The sequence below is a fragment of the Drosophila sulfurigaster genome, chromosome 3 (assembly GCF_023558435.1).
Source record: "Drosophila sulfurigaster albostrigata strain 15112-1811.04 chromosome 3, ASM2355843v2, whole genome shotgun sequence".
Lineage (NCBI taxonomy): Eukaryota > Metazoa > Arthropoda > Insecta > Diptera > Drosophilidae > Drosophila > Drosophila sulfurigaster.
In genome coordinates, this window is record NC_084883.1 from 7,343,231 (window position 1) to 7,362,230 (window position 19,000).

A 19,000-nucleotide genomic window follows, 5' to 3' on the forward strand; every position below is an offset into this window, starting at 1 on the left:
CACACCCAACTGAATCATCCCGAGCCAGCATGAAAGTTCACTTTTTGTGCGTTGTCATTATTCATCAGTTGGCTGTGGGGACTGTGAGGGGGAGTTTTGCCGTGTAAATGCTAGAAATGAGGCAGGACCCAACATTGCTCAGCCGTAATGCCATTTTCATGCAACGCGACTCCTCCGCCAGTCAGCCAGCCAGCCAGCCAGCCAGCCAGCCAAGCTGGTCTTGCTTTTTTTACTTTTACCCTAACAGCACATTAACCCACCGAAAAATGCCCATTAGAAATGTAAGCAGCGAGAAAGAAAAATTAAAATTGGCCACGATTTTCTTTCTTTGCTGGATCTTAACGTGTTGGCGGCCCCCGCTCTGGATCTCCATTTCCATCTCCATCTCCGACACCATCGCAATCGCTATCTCTGTTCGGCCAACGCTTGTCCATTGTTTCATTTCATTTTTTGCTCATTTTTCACTCGAAATGAGCCGCCGGGCATTCATGTCATGTGCCCCAGCTCCACGAAAAGAGGATGAGAAATCCGGGAGCGACAACGACACCGGCCGGACTTAGACTCGGGATTCGGTACTCGGTACCCAGACAAGGACTCGGACTCGGACTCAGGCTCGTGGCAGATAGCACCATTGCTGCCGCGTGGCTTTCAATTTACGCGACTGCGTCCGGCACATCCTTTCAGCGTGTGTCCTTCGAGTTGAAAGCAGCTTAAACAGCCTCCCAGTTCCAAGTCTTTTGTTTGCTTAAACATTTTTTTTCTACTTTGGCGGCATTTTCCATTAAAATTCCGCCACTTTTTTCTCCATTCTTCTGTTTGGCCGCTCTTTCCCATAGAAGAGCAACAACGACAGGACGACAACAACAACGTGGACGGTAGGACGAAAATTTAGAAAAATAACGCAAGAATTTAAATAATAAAGCAAGCGCGCACAAATGAATCTAATTTTTTACAAAGGGGGCAGCAACGGGCTGTCCTTTAGATTTGCGGCTAACTTCGGGATGGGTGAGGATGGGGGGAGGTTGGAAGAGGATGTCATCAGGGCAGCCGACGGCCGAGTAAAGTGCTCAAGTGGGGCTCGAGTAAATGAAAAAGTGTTTTGCTTTCTGCTGCTTATTTTTGTTAATTTTTTCTCCACTTGTAAATTAATTTTATTTCGCCTCGCTGCGCATCCTTCAGCTTGCAACGCATTGTTATCCTTCGTAGACGTTGACAAGTTGTTCTCCTTGCGTTCCTCTTACAAAAAAATAATACTTGACACTGGAGAAAGAGGCCTTCGTAGGCATTGTTCACATAAAATAAGAACTTTTTTGTTGACATTAAAATCGTTCGCAAATGGCTAGAAAAAGTCTAAATTTGTACTTTCTAAAAAATAAAAAAAGAAGCATCTTTCAGATATATTAAAATTGTTGAAAAATGGATTAAAAACTTAAAAGGTTTGTTCGACTTTCAGGTGTGAAAAAACTGCGAAATCATATGAAATATTTTATTTTTATTGGCATATAATCTCTTTATTATGATGTTTTTGTATTTTTTTATATTTTCTATATTATTTTATATTATATTTGATTGTATATCCTGTGTTTTCTCAATTTATGAATTTTCGGTTATAAAATAAAACCCCGATGTGGCAGACACCCGAGTTGCATCAAAAATATCCCTATTGAAACTTTAAACCCGTTGGCAAACACCTTTCGCGGTAAAAACTCATGTCGTTAGGGGTGGCCCAATAATCAAGTGTGACACATAAACGACATGCGCACCCTTTTCTCTTGCACAGATGCAAACAAAATCGTTAAAAAATTTGTAAAATTTGACAATTTGGCAACAAAAAATTCGCATTTCATGTCACGCTTGGCAAAGTAGTTCAAATCACAGCTGAGCCGCCCGACCGCGCCCCTTCATTAAAGCGAGGGGCTTAATCAACGTGCAGCAACAAACACCACCTCGTCCACCACCACCACCATCACCATCGAGACGAGGACGAGGACGAGTTGCGGAAATCAACTTGAAACTGGGTGAAAAAATTGCAAATTGATACAAAAAATAAATGTAGGAAAAAAAGAAAAAACGAGGCAACGACAGGCGCACAAAAGGCTCAGGGATTTTTTATTTTTGTATTTTTTTGTTGGGCTGTCAGCTCGTGCGTGGCTGATTGTAGGGTTGAGTTGTCTTTGTCCCAGCCTAACTGGGCACGCGCGCAACGAAAGGATTTTGAGGAGCACACAGCAACAACATCAGCAACGGCAAAAAAATGAAAATTTCATTGATTTTTCAAGAGAAAATGCGTTAATTTTTGATGCCAGCAAAAATTGCGGGTGCTGAATAGGAGGGATGTGCTGAGCGGGTGGTTTCTTACATAAGCCCATTCCCAGCGAACTGTACAAGCCAATAGAGAGTATATACTATATGTATGTAGTACATAGAGAAACCTTTTATGTAAGCCTTGAGCAACCCCTTGACTAGCAGACGCAATTAGATGACTTGAAAATGCGTTTGCCCACCGACACAGGACGCACGCACAACACAACAGGCGATGGTCAGTCGACGGACGGACGACAGTCGAATACCTTTTTTCGCATGACCAGCGTATCCTTTGAGCAACCCCCGAGCTGAAATGGCATACGCAACAACAGCTGGTCAGTGTGTTGTAGGTCAGCGAGTGACCTACAAATGCCGCCAAAAATGAACAGCCAGAAATTCTCGCAAAAAGGATGCTACACGCACATCGGGTAACGGAACCTGAATCGAATTTAGCAAACCCCATTTGATGAACGCAATACTGAAAACTGACCGCTTTAATGAGCAGCCAACGCAAAAGACAAAATTTTATTGCGTAACTCGGGAAAAACAATTTCATGATTTTCACTATTTTTTTGTTGGCCAGCTGATTACGAGGCACTTTCACTTTCTGCAGAGTTCGTAGCGTATGTTGGGGACACCAAGTGTTAGAGTAGGAGTCCTCGTAGTGTGGTTGGAAATGCGCGCCAGCAAGGATACGAGGTTGCAACAAAGGGCGGCAGCTGTGCGGCTTCGTGGCGGCTCCTTGCCGTTATGTGTCGCCTAGATAACCTTTGGCCTCGTGCTCACACAACAAAATAGAGGAACGGAGAGCGAGAGAGAGGGAGAGTCCAACTGGCTGTGCTGCGTACAAAGGATAATACACAAAGGACCTCTTGCTGACGCAACAATGGCAACAACAATTTTTAAAAATGTTTTTGTGTGTGCGTTGCATTTGAACATTTTTTTTCTTTTTTGTGTAGAAACTATAGAAAAACGAGCATTAGACGACGAGAGCACACCCCATGCCTACAGAGAAAGAGAGAGAGAGACAGCCCCTGACCCTACCTACTCATATAAAGCCATAGCAATGCCTATTGCCACTCCGAATCCGAATCCGCATACCAAATACCATATGAGGGCTGTCGTAGCGTGTGTTGGCACAATTCGTCACCGAACTCGAGTGAAAAGTTGTTAAGAGTTGCTTTTTGCGATTGAGAGAAAAAGTGAGAGTTGAATGACGAGCATGGGAGCTCAACTGGTAACCAACTCAGCAGGCGCTGTCTGGCATTGGAGTGGGTCATTCCTATAGATAAAACGATTACGAAACAAAGTCTCGCAATTTGCTAAATACTATATACCATATTTGTATAACATACCTCTACACTTGGAAGCAAAAAACAATTCCCCTTCCTTCTTATAGACGATTTGACAAAATATAATACAATATTCATTTCTATTTCCTCCTTTTTTTGCAAATCTGCTTCTTTCTTAAGTCACTATTTACAGTGCTCAGCAACGACAGAAAAACTATATTTAATAAGCCAATAATAATAATAATAATAATAATAATAATAATAATAATAATAATAATAATAATAATAATAATAATAATAATAATAATAATAATAATAATAATAATAATAATAATAATAATAATAATAATAATAATAATAATAATAATAATAATAATAATAATAATAATAATAATAATAGATATATGACGAACTAGTTAATATACAAATGCAGATATTAAATTATTTAACAATGGCAAATAGCATGTTTTATTTTATGGGCATCCTTAAAAACAGTGATAATACATATGTATTTCAATAATTCTAATTCAAAATTTGAGATACTAAACAAATAAAATCTTAAGCCTAAATATGGACAATAATCAACATCTTAAAGAATAAAAAAAGGCTAAAAAAAATGAAATTAATACAATATGTTATTTTTAATAATAATTTATTTTAATACATTTTTCTTAAAAATTGAGATATTGTGTAAGTAACAATGATCAAAAATAAAATATATGCACTTATTTTATGGACTAAAACGTCGCCATTAGTCAACATCAACACTGAATTCGATGGTATTGCACTCACTCCCCCTCCTTCTCCTGCTCCACTAAATACAACTCCAATGGCAGCAACTGTGGCACGTGGCTGCAGTCATCAAACCACAGGCTGCAGCCTGACAAGAAGTCAGCGAACTCTACGAAAAACAATGACGACACTTTTTTTGGGGGGGAGCGAATGAATAGTGAGTGGGAGAAAACTTAATTTTTTAATCGCGCGGCTGGCAACTGTGTTGGCGATCAAATGACAAATCAAACAACTGAGGAAGAAAGTTGACAATGAAAACAGAGAAAGAGAAAGACTCGAAGCGGGGAAGGAACTGGAGCTATGGTTGGGGTTGTGATTGTGGTTGTGGCGGTTGCACTCGAATGTCAAACCAAGTGTGCAACACATTAATTCCCCCAGTAACACAAGCAGCACCCCATACTGCTGCCCTCCTCACAATCGTTGCCTCTTTGAGCTCCCGATCCCGACAAAAAACTGACAGCAATTAAAAGACGCAAGACACGCGTTGTTCCAATGGCACGCTGACAATTTGGATATGTAAATGTGCGACTAATGAACACTTTAAAATGCTGCCTCCCGGTTTCGTCTCGGGGATGCTGCCACTGGGAGTTGCAAGGCAGCTGCGCATCTTAAAAAAATAGAAGAAGTAAAAAGAAAGACAAAAAGTCGACGCGTGCTCGAAGTGCAGCGAAGTGATGAACCGTCGCCCAGGTATGCAAGCAAATGAGTCTCAAGGAGCTGGCCGAGAAGGATCCTGGTCGTGTGCTGATGCTGCGTTTACCCTCACCGAAGCATTCACTTTTTATGCTTCCCCCCTTAAAAAACAAGATGCAGCTCTCGTGCCCGGCATCAGGCATCAGGCATCAGAATGCTTCGTTCCCTGTCATCGTTGTCTCCTTTTGCTTTCCCTATCAATTTGGCCAGCTCCTCGCCCGTCCCTCGCCTCTCATCTGCCGCAGTCTACCTTTTTTTATAGGTAAATCTCCTTTTAATGCGCTTGTGCCGCGCCATCGATCCGCCGGTTGGCTGTTGCTTGTTTGTATTTTGTATTTTGTATTTTTGGTGTGTGCGTCTTTTTAATAGGATTTTTTATAGGCTTTGCTTGCGTGTCTCGATTGCAGCATCTTTTTTCCCGTCTTTTTTTGAGGGGTTCTCTCTTCGTCGCTCGCTTCTGTCGCGTGCTTTGTCGCTCTCTCACTTAGCGGATTGCTCTTCTGACAACTGTTCGTTTTCTTTTTTATTTTGTTTTGATATTTTTAGCAATTTTATTATATTGTCTCCCCCTTCGGAATCTTCTTTTTTTATGATGTATGAAATATTGATAGTTTTTATAGGCACTTTAATGGGCGATCAGTTGTGTTAAAGCTAATTATTCGATATATAGAGAGAGAATCGTTTACGTAAGAAGTCCAGAGAGATGCTAGTCTTATATTTGAATTGAAAAATCATTGAATTAATGTCTTCTTATCATAATGGGAAATCTTCTATTAAAATTTAATGAAATTATCGGACAAAAGAAAGTTTTCAAATGATTTTTGCATAAGGATAATGAACGACGCTCGGAATAATGATGGCGCTGATTGTCAACCAGGAACTGGAAACGAAGCAACCCCTTGTGAGTGACAGTTAAATTTACTTTGCATAGAACTCAACTCTGAGAATGCGTCAGTCAAATGGACGAAATGACCGTTAGAAATCTTACGAAATATCATAAAAGAAATCCCTGAAACTCTCGCCTTTTGTATCGTAAAGACATTGACAAAGTTGTTGCAGCAGGACATGACTCAGGATGTGGAGGGATGGGGAACGCGATAATAATAAAGTACAGCTGATTGTTATAAGAAATACGTCGCATCATGCAAACGGCGGATAGAACACGCAACACACTATGGGAGAATATCAAGAGAATAGCTATGGGTTGGTTTGATATGACAGATTTTGAATATGCAAACTGTGTGGGGTAAAACTACGTTTTGATGATTTACTACCCAAGATAAAAATGTTACTTTCGAGGCACTATTTTTGTTTATTTAATTATTATTTTTAATTATTTACTTTATTATTTATTATTATTTATTATTATTTATTTTTGAACAGTGTTAAATTATAATAAAAACTTTAAAGAATCTTAGAGCTAAGGGTATTAAATTAAAGAGTGCAAATTTAAAAACAAAACTTATTAATATTATGCAGCGTTGAATGATGATATGTTCTGTTGAGATAATTATAAAAAAAAATATAAATAATTAAAAAGGTACATTTCACGAGACATAGCAGCTAAGAATCATAATTTGAAAAATGAAGAGTAAAAAAAAAAAAGATTATGCATTTTAAGGTAAAGTTAAAGGTATATATTTCATATAAGCAATAAAGAATAAAACTATTTTCTGGAATAACATCAGTTCTATATTCATATTAAGCAAAACGAACAAACAGAATAAAATAAAAAAAAAAACACAAAACTTTCAAATGAAGTGTTAAAATTAAATATAAAAAAATACGAACACTTTAATCTATAAGTTTAAATTGAAGGATAGAAATTGGTAGAACTAATGATGTTTTTTCTGAATTCAAAAAAAAGTTGCATATTAATAATAATATAAATAACAAAATCAAGAATTCTAGCAGCTAAAATTTAATAAAAACTATACAATAAAGGCAAATTCTACGAAAATTAAAATATAATAAAATAAAGATGATTAACGAATTCTATCAGTTTAAATTGAAGAATAGAAATCAATAGAACTAATGAAGATTTAAATTTTTTTCTGATTTTCAGCATATTAATATTAAGATTATGCTAAAACATAAGTTCTGTGGAAAAAATTACAATATATAGAATTCTGGCAACTGAAAATCATTAGTTGCAATCCTCAGAGTACTATATTATATATTAATAAAATTAATAAAATAGGAATATCTAACGAATACAGCTTAAGTTGGCGGATAAAAATTCATATACCTAATGAAGTTTTCCCTTATATTTTCCGAACTCAACAGCAGTTCCATATTAACATTATGCAAAAGGGAATCATTAGTTGCAATCCATAGAGTAAAAATCAATAAAAATTACGGCATAAAAGTGCAATTAATGTGCCATGACCATCGCACCGATGCCCAGGATGAGCACGCTGACAATGCGAGCTAATGCCAATGGCGACCAAAGGGATTGAATGTGCAAACCCCTCGACGAGGCTAACAATTTGATATGCATGACAAACAGTTTGGTATATATGTATGGTATGTAGAAGAGTATATAGAGAGATAGGATACATGTGTGTGCTGTGAGCAACCCTTACCCATATGCATACGCATAGCATAATGTGCCACCCCTTTGCCATACACCCACCCCGTTTGTCTTAAGCTGCAGCCCTTGGAATTTCGTTTTGGGGTTAAACGGTGAAAATGGCGCGTGTTCGCCATAAGAAAATTATGCGCACATATGCGCTGCGACGTCAACAGCCTAAAGGCTAGATCAGGCCAGGAGTCCCGACGACGTATCGTATCAATTTACAGAACATATGCAGATCCGATTAAAGGAAAGAAAAAAACGATGTTGAAAAAAAACAAGCACAACTCACAACATTTCGAGGGCGGTCCATTTGAACCACAAAAAATGGTTGCAACGCGTGCCCAGGCTGGCTTCTTATTCCTTCTACTGCGTGCAACATGTCGCGTGCCTGGCAAACAGCATCCTTAACCTCATCCTATAAATGCTTCTTTTGCATGGAAAGAGATAATAAAAAAAAAACTGTATAAAAAATCCAATACAACATTTTTGAGCAGCGACAAAAAATTTGTGAAAAATTCCTTAAAATAGAAAAGAAACGAGCAAAAACTCAATGTGTGTGTATGTGTGCGTGTGAGTTGCATCCCTTGTCAACAATGGCATGAAAATCCCGTTGCTGACCTCACGATGACCCCAAGCCCAAGCTGAAGCCCAAACTGCCCCTGTTTCTATTTCTGCTTCTGTTGTTGATGATGATTTTCTCCCTTGGTCTTCATTCAGGCCGCAAACAAAAGCCGGCATTTTTGTGACTGATTGCATGCATGCAGCATGCATATCCTTGCATATCCTTTTTGTGCCGCTCATGTGTGTGTGTGTGCGAATGGCGCTTTGGCCAAACAATGCTTTTCGTCTACCGTTTGCCTTTGTGTGCAGTTTTCGCGCGCCATTTGCATGTTTTTTCACTTCCATTTCCCTTCCATTCCACATACATTTCCCATTTCCATGTCAAAAATGTGCAAAATGCAAAATAAAAAGGGGCGACCCCCTTCTCCTTGCTGCAGCCCGCCGATGCCACTGTCTGCTATTTATGGCAATGTGGCAAGCTGCCAGGCACTGAAATGCAACAAAAGGGGGATGCACATTATGCAAAAAAAAAGAGACACAACCGAGGACAACATGATGGTTATGAGATGCAAATGCATATGAAGAACTATTGGTGAAATATTTCATTTAAAATAATAAATACATGGTTAAAAACTCAGAATATTTTTTATTCAGTTATTACACTAAGAATGCATATAAAAATAGCTCTTACTTAGCACAAGTTACAAAAAAATATTATATAATAACATTGTAACGGGAAACAAATAAATAAATTAAAAATTGTATTAAAAATGGTTAAGTATAACATCTGAATTTATCATTGGGGAATATTTAAATTATATTAAAAAAATTAGTTTTTGAAACACTTATCATAAGAATGAAAAACAAATTATGAAATTTTTAATGCGCAACTTACTTCAGAAAGAACTATTCTTGACGAACATTTTTGTAATGACGTTTGGTATAGTTTTCCGACGATCAGAGTCCTATATAATTTATGACAAAAATTGGTAGAAATATCTGTGTATAACATATAAGCTACTGTATGCTTTTATTCAACATTTTAAATTATATATTATATTTTAGAAAAATAAATTTTCTTGGTTATTTCACTCCCAACGGATAATTTTAAATACGTATTCCTATTCTCTAAAAGTGTTTTAAAATATAATATATAAAAAAAATGTTTAATTTCTAAATATATTTTCCCACGAATCGTTCTCTTATGTTAATTTTAAATAAATTGATCAAAAATTTCCATTCATGTAGGAAAACGGTTCTTTTGTAACTTTTAGCTACTTATACAGTTGACCCCAGGCCTTGTCCAGCATACTCGAAATAACCAAATCGAAAAGATCAAAATATTATGCCTACCTATGCAAAATAGCATAATATAAAAAAATTCCCATTTTTTCTCACATTTCGTCCACTTGACCTTGTCGTTGACCCAGGACATTTAAAAAACATTCTTAGAATTGCAAAAATTAAAAAGTCTCATTTAAAGTAGGGCAAACATACTAGAATGCCGAAGTAGAGCCACTCCCCGGGCAGCAAGAGACGTATTCACACGCCGCGGGAGATCGAAGATTGGCGAACCATATGCAAAGCATCGGACCATACACTATTCTCGGTGGTCACGGGTCGAGCCTCTGTTTCATTGTGTTTAGCCCCGAAGACGTTGCGAATTTTTGTGCATTCTTCCCGCTGCTTCCCTTATCCTTGCTGACAACTAAACAATGGACGAATATTTTTGCATTAGCCCGTCGCTATGCATTATGCAAAAAAATTACACGTACATATATGCATATCCATAAATGGAACTGCAAAAATCGTCTACCTAGAGAGAAGAGACAGTAAGTATGTTGAGCTCTAGACGTCGACCATTTCTTATGACACTGCATTTTCCACGCCTGCTCCGTTTAATTAGAACAAACAATGCCAGTCCCAAGACGCTGTCTGTTTCTGTTGTGTTCTTTTTTTTAATATTGCAAGTAACTCCGCTCCGAAGGTCTGAACCGTTAAACTGTTTACTTAACCCAAAAGAAATGCAGAGGGTCCTGTCTGTGTGGGTGGCTTAAAAAAACAGCACTCAGACGGTGCAATTATGAGTGCTCGGCCCCGTTAATTTGCTGACTTTAATCCTTTTTGGTAAAGTCATTCGTGCGTTCAAAATTTCACCAGCTCATGCTTCATAATTGCTCGATTGCTAAAGGGATCGGTATTGGCAATGGCATTCGAACGTGTATTGTTATTGGCAACCGTCTTGGGACTGTTCGAATAATGTTAAATGGGTTCTTGGGATAGGATTCAATTTCGACAAGTAATGCACTTGATTTGCAGCCTGGCGACCTACTTACACTGGGGGATTAGACAGCAATTTCTGACGCTCTTAGTGAGCTATACAAACAGGTACACAAGCGAAAATCTTTGTAGAATAAATAATCGCGGAATCCATACTTATACACACATATTATTAATACTTTAAATTTTTGGTTTAAATATAAAAGAAAGACTTACATACATATATAAAGAGTAGTTCTTACTTTGAAAAACATGTATAATTTAGAATAGAATTTCTTCTATAATTATCATAAATTTATTACTAGTATTTATTTCTACTTTAAATATAAATATAAATAGATTGTAAAGAAGCTAGATAAACTTAATAATAAATAAAAAAAAGTATTTTACTTTATAAAATATTTGTTATTAGAATAAAATTTCTTCTAAAAATTTTCATCAAATTCTTACTTTCTTTGTGAACCATCGAAATACATACATAGCTATGCATGGAGATATCTTTATAGAATAAATGTTCATAGAATTCAGGATTTTATGTTATGTACATATTTTTACATACATTACTTTCAAACCCAAGTAGAAATAACAATAAAACAAGATTGTGAAGATATAAGAGGGAAAATCAAAGACTATTCTTTAAATGACTTAATTCTTAATTTGAATTTTTATGCAAACTACAAATATTATTCCAAATAGAAATTCACAAATTTTCTGTTTGGTCAATCCAATCACTCATTTGCAGCTCAAATAACAAAACTTTTGCTGCTAGTGATTACTCAATTTAAATGGCAACATCTTCCCCGAGTTTTCTTCATATGTAAAAACAAAAAAAAGAAACCCCTAACAAATCAAATCCACTACAGATGCTAATGCGTGTGCTCCCAAATGACATGAGGCAAATGGTTGAGTGTGGTTCTTCGAATTTTCCTTGATTGGGGTGTGCATGTGTGTAGGAGTGGGTGTGGGTTGCCTTAGTGTTAATATTTTTATTTTCACCCTTATAATGTTATCCTCTAACACACACCCACATGTCCCATAGCCATTCGTTTGCTAATCTAATGCACACAATCGAAATTTGCCTAAAAAACAGACCCAATAGACACCTCTCCACGATGCTGAACGCAAAGCCATGCGCCACTTTTGTCTCCCATCGCAGATAACAGCCTTACGGTCTTTAACGCCACATAGTTTTTTGCGGCACATAAGTCTATTACATAGATCATTTATTACACGAGCAGAACTAGAGACTTCTTGGCTGTTGAAGGCAGCGTGTGTTTCTAATATGATTATACTCAGTACCCAAAGGATATAAGAGTATAATAGTTGGATGCTAGTTTAGGTTACAACCAGAAGGATGCAACGCCATTTATATACATGTTCTTGGTTAGCACTAAACTAGAGAATGCCAAGGGACTCTGTTGAATTCATTTTAAAACATATAAGAAACAATAAATGAAAACCATGCTCAGATTAAGCCTAGCTAATGTTGATGTGCAAAGTATTTCACTTTCGAGTACGCTCAACTGCATTATTTTTGCTTGTTTTTTACTTGCCCGTCGTCACCCAAGGAGTCTCTATCATGTGCTATCACTTCGATTTCATCGCACATGGAACTTGAGTTTGTTTTGGCCATTTAATGATTGCTCAATTTTCAAGACATTTAGCAATTGCTCAACTGCTGAGAGTAATTTCGAGGAGAATTAAGACAAATATTGATATATTTTAATATGTGTACATGTACTGGTGTAGACTATCGTGATTTTAATTGATTTTTACTATTTGTACTTGATTTCAATTTGTTTTTGAAACGTAAGAATGGTACGTTATCGACGCCGTTTTCCGATATTGTCATTATCGATATTTTCTCGTTTCACGTAAGCTTTATCGATGACTTAGTTCAATTTTAGTTATTGTTATTATTCGTTTCAATACCGGTTTAAATAAAATACATTCTTAAATGTATTTCTTGTCATTAAACCTGTTTCTTAAATTAATTGTGGGAGCTATATACTTACTAAAACTAACCCAAACTAATTTAAATGAAATCGGTTCACGCGTTCGGTTCACGCGATCCGTTCAAGCTCCAATGATCATAAAGTTCATTTTAATCGTTATACAACACTAACAATTAAAGAGCGTGTTTGTTGATTAAACGTATACAGTTAGTTTATCTGATAACATATATCTAGTATTTGGAATGGAGTCGAATTCATTGCAATCAGAGGAGGAATCTATCCTGCCCCAAAGCTTTAGCATGTTGGATTTAAGTAACACAAATCAAGACACTTCTCGCGATGTAGAGACAACACGTGAGGTTCTTGCTGATGTAACCCCCCGACAAAGTCGACGCAAGCAAACACTTCCCACGCGACGTGGTGCAAATTTAAATAGGGAGATTCGCCGCTTGCAAAGGACAACATCATTTATGATACCTCGTATGTGCTTTGCCCGTCTCGTGCGGGAAATTTTATTCGAAGAAACCAATACGGACTGGCGCATGAGCACAGCTGCTTTGGAAGCACTGCAAACCGCAACAGAAATGTACATAACACAACGCATGGAAGATGCCTTTTTGTTGACCCTGCATCGGGGACGTGTAACACTCGATCTGCGCGACCTAAGGCTGGTTAACTTTATGCTGAACAGGCATGGCGAATTGTAAGCTTCAGTCAGGTAGTTCGACTAATTGTAATCACCCCAATCACTAGATATTGATAAATTTTCAAAATACATTTTCAGGTTTCAGAACATAAAAATGAAAGCTGAATTCGACAATGTAAGTTTACTCGCATATGGACGCAAATATTCAATATTAAGCTGTATCCGGACCCAATGCTATTTATTCCTGCTGCTCAATCCAATCATTCATTTGCATCGACAAAACCAAGTCAGCATATAGGGCAAAACTTTTGCCCCTAGTGATTACTCAATTTAAATGGTAACAGCTTCCCCAAGACTCATCTCCATTTGCTTATACTAAAACAAGAAAAGAAACCCCGATATGTTCCCAAATGACATGAGGCAAATGGCTGTGGTTGAGTGTCGTTTTGCCAGTTTTCTTTGATTATTGCGTGTGTGTGGCTGTGTGTCAGTGTGCGGGTGTCAGTGGGTAGGTTTAGTATAAATATTTTTATTTGCACCCTTATAATGTTATCCACGCACACACACACATGGCTAATCTAATGCACACCATCAGAATTTGCCTAAAAAACGAGGCACACCTCGTGGGATGCTGATCACTGGGTATGAATCACTTAGCTGTCCTGCCATTGATACTTTCTGTGTGTTGATGGCAACGAGTGTTTTTAATGTGATAATACAGAAATATTAAAGCACTACGATTTCTATACGTTATTCATATAAATACTAACAATCTAATATTTCTTGTAACAGATGGTTAACCCAAAGTTGATGTCCACGCCACCTTACAATCAATATGGATGGAAACTGGTCCAACTAAGTATTAGGTGGAGTAATTAGAGTACAAACAATATTTTATTTTATAAAATTTAAAAACTAAATTATAGTTTAAGAAATGAAAATTTGTAAAATTTTATCTTCATACAGTATAACAAACCAAACAAAATGTATACTTTTGAAAATTAATTTGTGAAACTTTTGAACTCACTTAAAAAAACAAATGTTATTAAATTGATTATTTCTGACTTACTTAATTCACTGACACCCTTACCATTCATTTTACAAATATTTACATATTATTTAAAATTTTAAAAATAAATTATAATTTAAGAAATAAAAGTTTGTTAAGTCTTATTTACACACTGTATAAAAAACAAAATAAAATGTATACTTTTGACAATTTGTAAAACTTTTGAACTCTCTTTTAAAAAAAATTGTTATTAAACTGATTATTTTTAACATACTTAATTCACTACAACCCAATCCAATTTAAAAATATTTATATATTATTTAAAATATAAAAACTAAATTGTAATTTAAGAAATAAAAATTTGTAAAATTTTATCTACATCAATATAACAAACAAAAACAAAATGTATTCTTTTGGAAAATTTATTTGTGAAACTTTTCAACTCTCTTTAAAAAAAAATGTTATTGAATTGATTATTTAAACATTTATTTAATAAACATTTATTTAAATTTAACGCTTAAATATATCAAAACCAAATGCATATGTTTTTAATACTTCAGCATATTTTAAAGAGAAAGTTGTATTGGATTTTCAAATATCTAATCAACTATCCCTTGAGTGCTTTGTGCCAATCCCAAAGAAGTCTGGTGTTAGTTTATCACAAGCACAACAGTGCATCCCTCCTCACACACACACACACACACCACACAGTCAAATTGTAATCAAACTGTCAACATAAGATGAAAAAAAAGCACCAGAGCAAAAGTCCTAACCCAAGATGCCAATGCTCCTCCAATATCTGAAAACCCGCCTCTCGTTAGCCACGACATGTGAATGCGTCGAGTGTCTCAATTTATTTGGAAAACCGTTCTGCTGTTCTACTCTTAAAAAGAGGGTACTATACTTTTGTCGCAAAGGCTCTAAAGAATGTGAACCTCATAAAAATGTATAATCAACTATATATTAGTGGATTAATATATTATTGTTAATAAATTTATAATTCAATGTAATGTAATACTTTAATTTACAAACAACACTAGAGTATTTAAAGTTCAGTTTAGAATAGTCAGAGTTTTTTACTTGTTTTTATTTCTTTTTGGGCCAACTTAATTTACTACTGGGAGAATATGCTAAAAAACGAATGGCCATGACTTTTGTTGCTGTTGGTTTTTGCTGTTGTTGCTTGCTTATCAAAAGTCAAGTAAATAGTATCTGCAGCTAAGAGATACAGATACAGATTGGCACACTCGCACACTCACCCAAACACACACTCGTTGATGATGTCGATGTCGCTGCATGTGATGCTCCCGTGAGATAGTTTGATTAATGGCCACAAAGTATCACAGCATTTTCGGACAACAGTTTTGTACTTTGTAACGTGGCGCATTAGGATCCAAAGAGCAGTTAGCAAAAAACCGTTAATACTCACATGCGAATGTGTGTGTGTGTCTGCGTGGGTGTCAAGGTGGGAGTTGGGCATTTTGTGGACACTATTAAGCTTACACCCCAAATATAAACAAGAAACTTTGTTCTAGGCTCGTGTGAGGGTTTCCTTCATTCTTTAGTCTTTTATTTTTTAAGGCCAAGTGGGCTGGGCATAAAAAGTTGCCTGTTTATAACGCGAAATCATCAACTTAACGTAACGCTTGATTTATGGGCATGTTCCAAAGCGGCAACGCTCACAAATGTATTGGTTCCGTTCAAATCTATTCAGCCAAAGGTCGTTCTGTTTTTTTTTTTTGGGAGGGCGAGTGAGAAGTGCTAGTGGGTTAGAATGGGAGGGGCGAAAAAGGGGGAGGTGTAGCTGACAGTCAGTTTGCGTTTGTCACGCGAAGGCATTTAACGGGTCGTCATTGTCGTCGGCATCGTTTTATTAATCAAAAATTCACATCAGCCGTCGCCAGGTGGCGTGCTTTGATGCGGCATTTTATTTAAATTGCTGGCAACGCCATGTTCTTTGATTGCCAGCCAACCAGCCAGCCTTTGCCTTCGCCAATTCTCTCTCTCTGTGTTTATCCATCTTGTCTGTCTGGCAGCCATTTGACAGGCGGAAAGGGTTCGCTATTGACTCATGACTTTTCGATTTTGCCCAAAACAAAAAAAATGTAGTAAAATTGTGTCATGACACGACATGCAAACTGACGAAATTTTATGGGTGTCTGAATAGTTTCCTGGATCGGTAAGAGTTGATACCATCTACATACGTATTGACAACAACTTTGTATGTTAGCATTGTTGTAACAACCCGCTAAATTATTTCTATTTTATTATTGCATTAGTTTTGATAACTTGTCAAAATTTTACTGTGCACACAAATGGTTTAAAGTCAAAGTGTATTTGATGAAAAATATAATTGTTTGGTTGTTACAGAAATCTGTTTAATATTGTCATTCAATAATTTATGCTTGGACTTTAAAGAAATCACAATATAAATACTTAACTTTATTAAATACTTAAAGTTTTATTACTTTCCATTTTGAAAATCATTAACTTTATAGTTCGAATTGTTTATTGGAACTTCTAAAGTCTGCTAAAACTTTTACTAATATGTATCTACAAAAACAAATACACAGTTGAAACATAAATTGATTAAAAACGTCCGGAATGGACGACAGGACCCTTCAATGTTATGTTTATATACGGCAAAGCATCCATCTATGTTCATGAAACATCAAAATCATTTGCCGGGGTACTGATATCAGACTTGACATTCTCCGATTACTATTTGTTTTCATAGTTAAACAGTACTTAGATTCCTAATATTTTGTCAAAAAATGGACAATAGATTTGCTTCAGAAAAAAACAATATTTTTAGCAGCAGACACAATATTTTTCAAAGCTTTGAAGCTAATTTTTGTTAATGTCTCTTAAATTTTGAATTTAATTTTTACAAAAAAAATCGAGCATTTCATTGTGATATACCTGGTATATTTTAAAGAATATAGCCATTAATAATAGTATATACGTCCCCCTCCAACTTTTTATCACACACAAGCTCAAACACTCAAGTTAACCCTTTAATTGCCTTTCTAAGGAAATCTGAGACCCTAAGAACTGAACCCTACCCTACTCATATGATCAATTCGGAAAAACAACATACGACGATAGATCACATGACATGGAAAAATAAGGGAGCAGTCAGCAGTTCGTTTTTCTTGTGTCGAAAACATAACCCTTGAGCAAGGCGAAATGGGTAAATGGGCAAATTGTGGACTTCCGTTGCGTTTCGATGGACAAACAAACAAATAATGTTCCTATTAAATTCAAATTACAAGCCCGAACAGTTGGCGCTTTCCCCACCCCCTAAAATACACACGCACTCATACTTAAGGGTTAGACTGACCCCTGAACCTCTGACCACTTGAACTGTTAACCCTAAACATAACCCTAAACCCTTGCGTGAACCGTGAGAGACCAGCATATGACGCCTACTCTGCCATATTTTTGATTGTTCTCCAAGCAATTAAGGTGTAGAAATTTGTCTAATCGTGTGCGGGTGCAGTTACCAGGTTGCGGGTAATGGATAATGGGTAAAGAGTATCTAATGACTTTGTTGACGCGCTATAATTTGAGGTGAAGGGTTTCGCTACAACAGCTGGGATATTGATTAGAGATATTTGTGCCGTCAGCACAAATGTTGAATTTCTCTATTGAATTCGTTGGGTTTATCTCTGTTTACTTGGAAGTGCCCAAAACTTTAAGCTAAAGCGGAAACTGCTTCCACTCCAGAACAGAATCGGACACATACACACACGTGCCATAAGTTGAAACAACTAGCAACATCACGCATCTATAGGCGACCCTCATCTGCATGCGTTACGCATAAATTTTAACCCAGAAATACGCCCGACAGCTGCCTCCGCCCATCCACAGCCAACTCCCGACTCCCCCGACTTCCATCTCCCCCCACATAGCCAAAGTTCGACAGCTTCCGCTGAGCTCTCTTCGTTTTTACTGGTCTCCCACTTTACCCCACATTAATATTATACCATTTCTTGTTATATCTATTCAATGGCGAAAGAGTTTCTTATCGTAATGTGAAGCCTATAAAAAGTATTAGGGAAGTGCCTAGCTCATGTGGGCGTGCATACATTCAAAATGGCCGTCATAATTTCTAACTGTGCTCTGTGCAACACTGAAAGAAATTTCGAATCAATTCGATAAAACAGAAAAAGAGTTAATAAGATAAATTGAGTTTTACTGCTGAGATGTATTTGGAATAAAAATGTCTTTTTAAAACAAATTTAATCAGAATTACAATTTTGAAATTTAAAATCATCAAAATTTAGAAACTAGTTCATATACTTTTAGTATACATTTTTTAAGCTCTTGACAATCTATATCTCACTCATACTTTACAAGATACAGATATTTTTTTCGTGGAATAACATCTAATTGTGGAGAAGAAGGTCGAAAAGTCGTATGATTGGGGAAACACCCTGAAGAGGAGTCACCCTCTGGCTGGCTGTGGCTGTGTCCCAAAAATAACTCAGTCAAGTCATCTCGATATTAAAAAACAACAACGCACACACACAACAGGACAGACATGCAACCCCAAAGCGCGCATGATTGAGGGGGGAGTGGAGTCCCACAACGACAGGCCGACAGTCTCTCTGTTCCACATACGTGTCCGCCCCATAAACAGATTCAGATACAGAAACGCAGACAGACAGCAGAGAGACTCCATCCACGTTGAGCACATAAAAAATGAAAATGTCAAAAAATGCCGCACTTGGTTAAAAAAGAGCACAGCAAAGATACAAACACATCCCAAAGATACACACACACACACGATGCCAAAGCTACATGTGGTGAATGAGAATGGTTGAGAGCGAACGTCACACAGCATGCCACACATACTCGTAAAAGTCAAAGATGGCGTCGTCTGCG

General features: G+C 36.8%; 2 protein-coding genes across 3 annotated transcripts in view; one reads left to right on the forward strand and one right to left on the reverse strand.

Annotated features, from left to right (window-relative positions):
* Positions 1–19,000, reverse strand: part of LOC133843581 (uncharacterized) — a 178,953-nt gene that overhangs the window by 131,518 nt on the left and 28,435 nt on the right. The gene's annotated exons all lie outside the window — the stretch shown is intronic.
* Positions 12,545–13,987, forward strand: LOC133843780 (histone H3-like centromeric protein cid). 2 transcript variants are annotated; one of them, XR_009894542.1, is made up of 3 exons: positions 12,545–13,173; positions 13,240–13,276; positions 13,894–13,987. XR_009894542.1 is itself a non-coding variant. In XM_062277467.1 (2 exons), exon 1 carries the CDS (start codon positions 12,698–12,700, stop codon positions 13,160–13,162), a length of 465 nt encoding a protein of 154 aa, XP_062133451.1. In that variant the 5' UTR covers positions 12,548–12,697; the 3' UTR covers positions 13,163–13,276; positions 13,894–13,987. The 2 variants fall into 2 exon arrangements, 1 of the variants encoding a protein (XP_062133451.1); XM_062277467.1 differs by having other exon boundaries at positions 12,548–13,276.

Coding starts and splice junctions, on each gene's coding strand:
- LOC133843780 (XM_062277467.1), top strand. CDS start 12,698: ATGGAGTCGAATTCATTGCAATCAGAGGAGGAATCTATCCTGCCCCAA.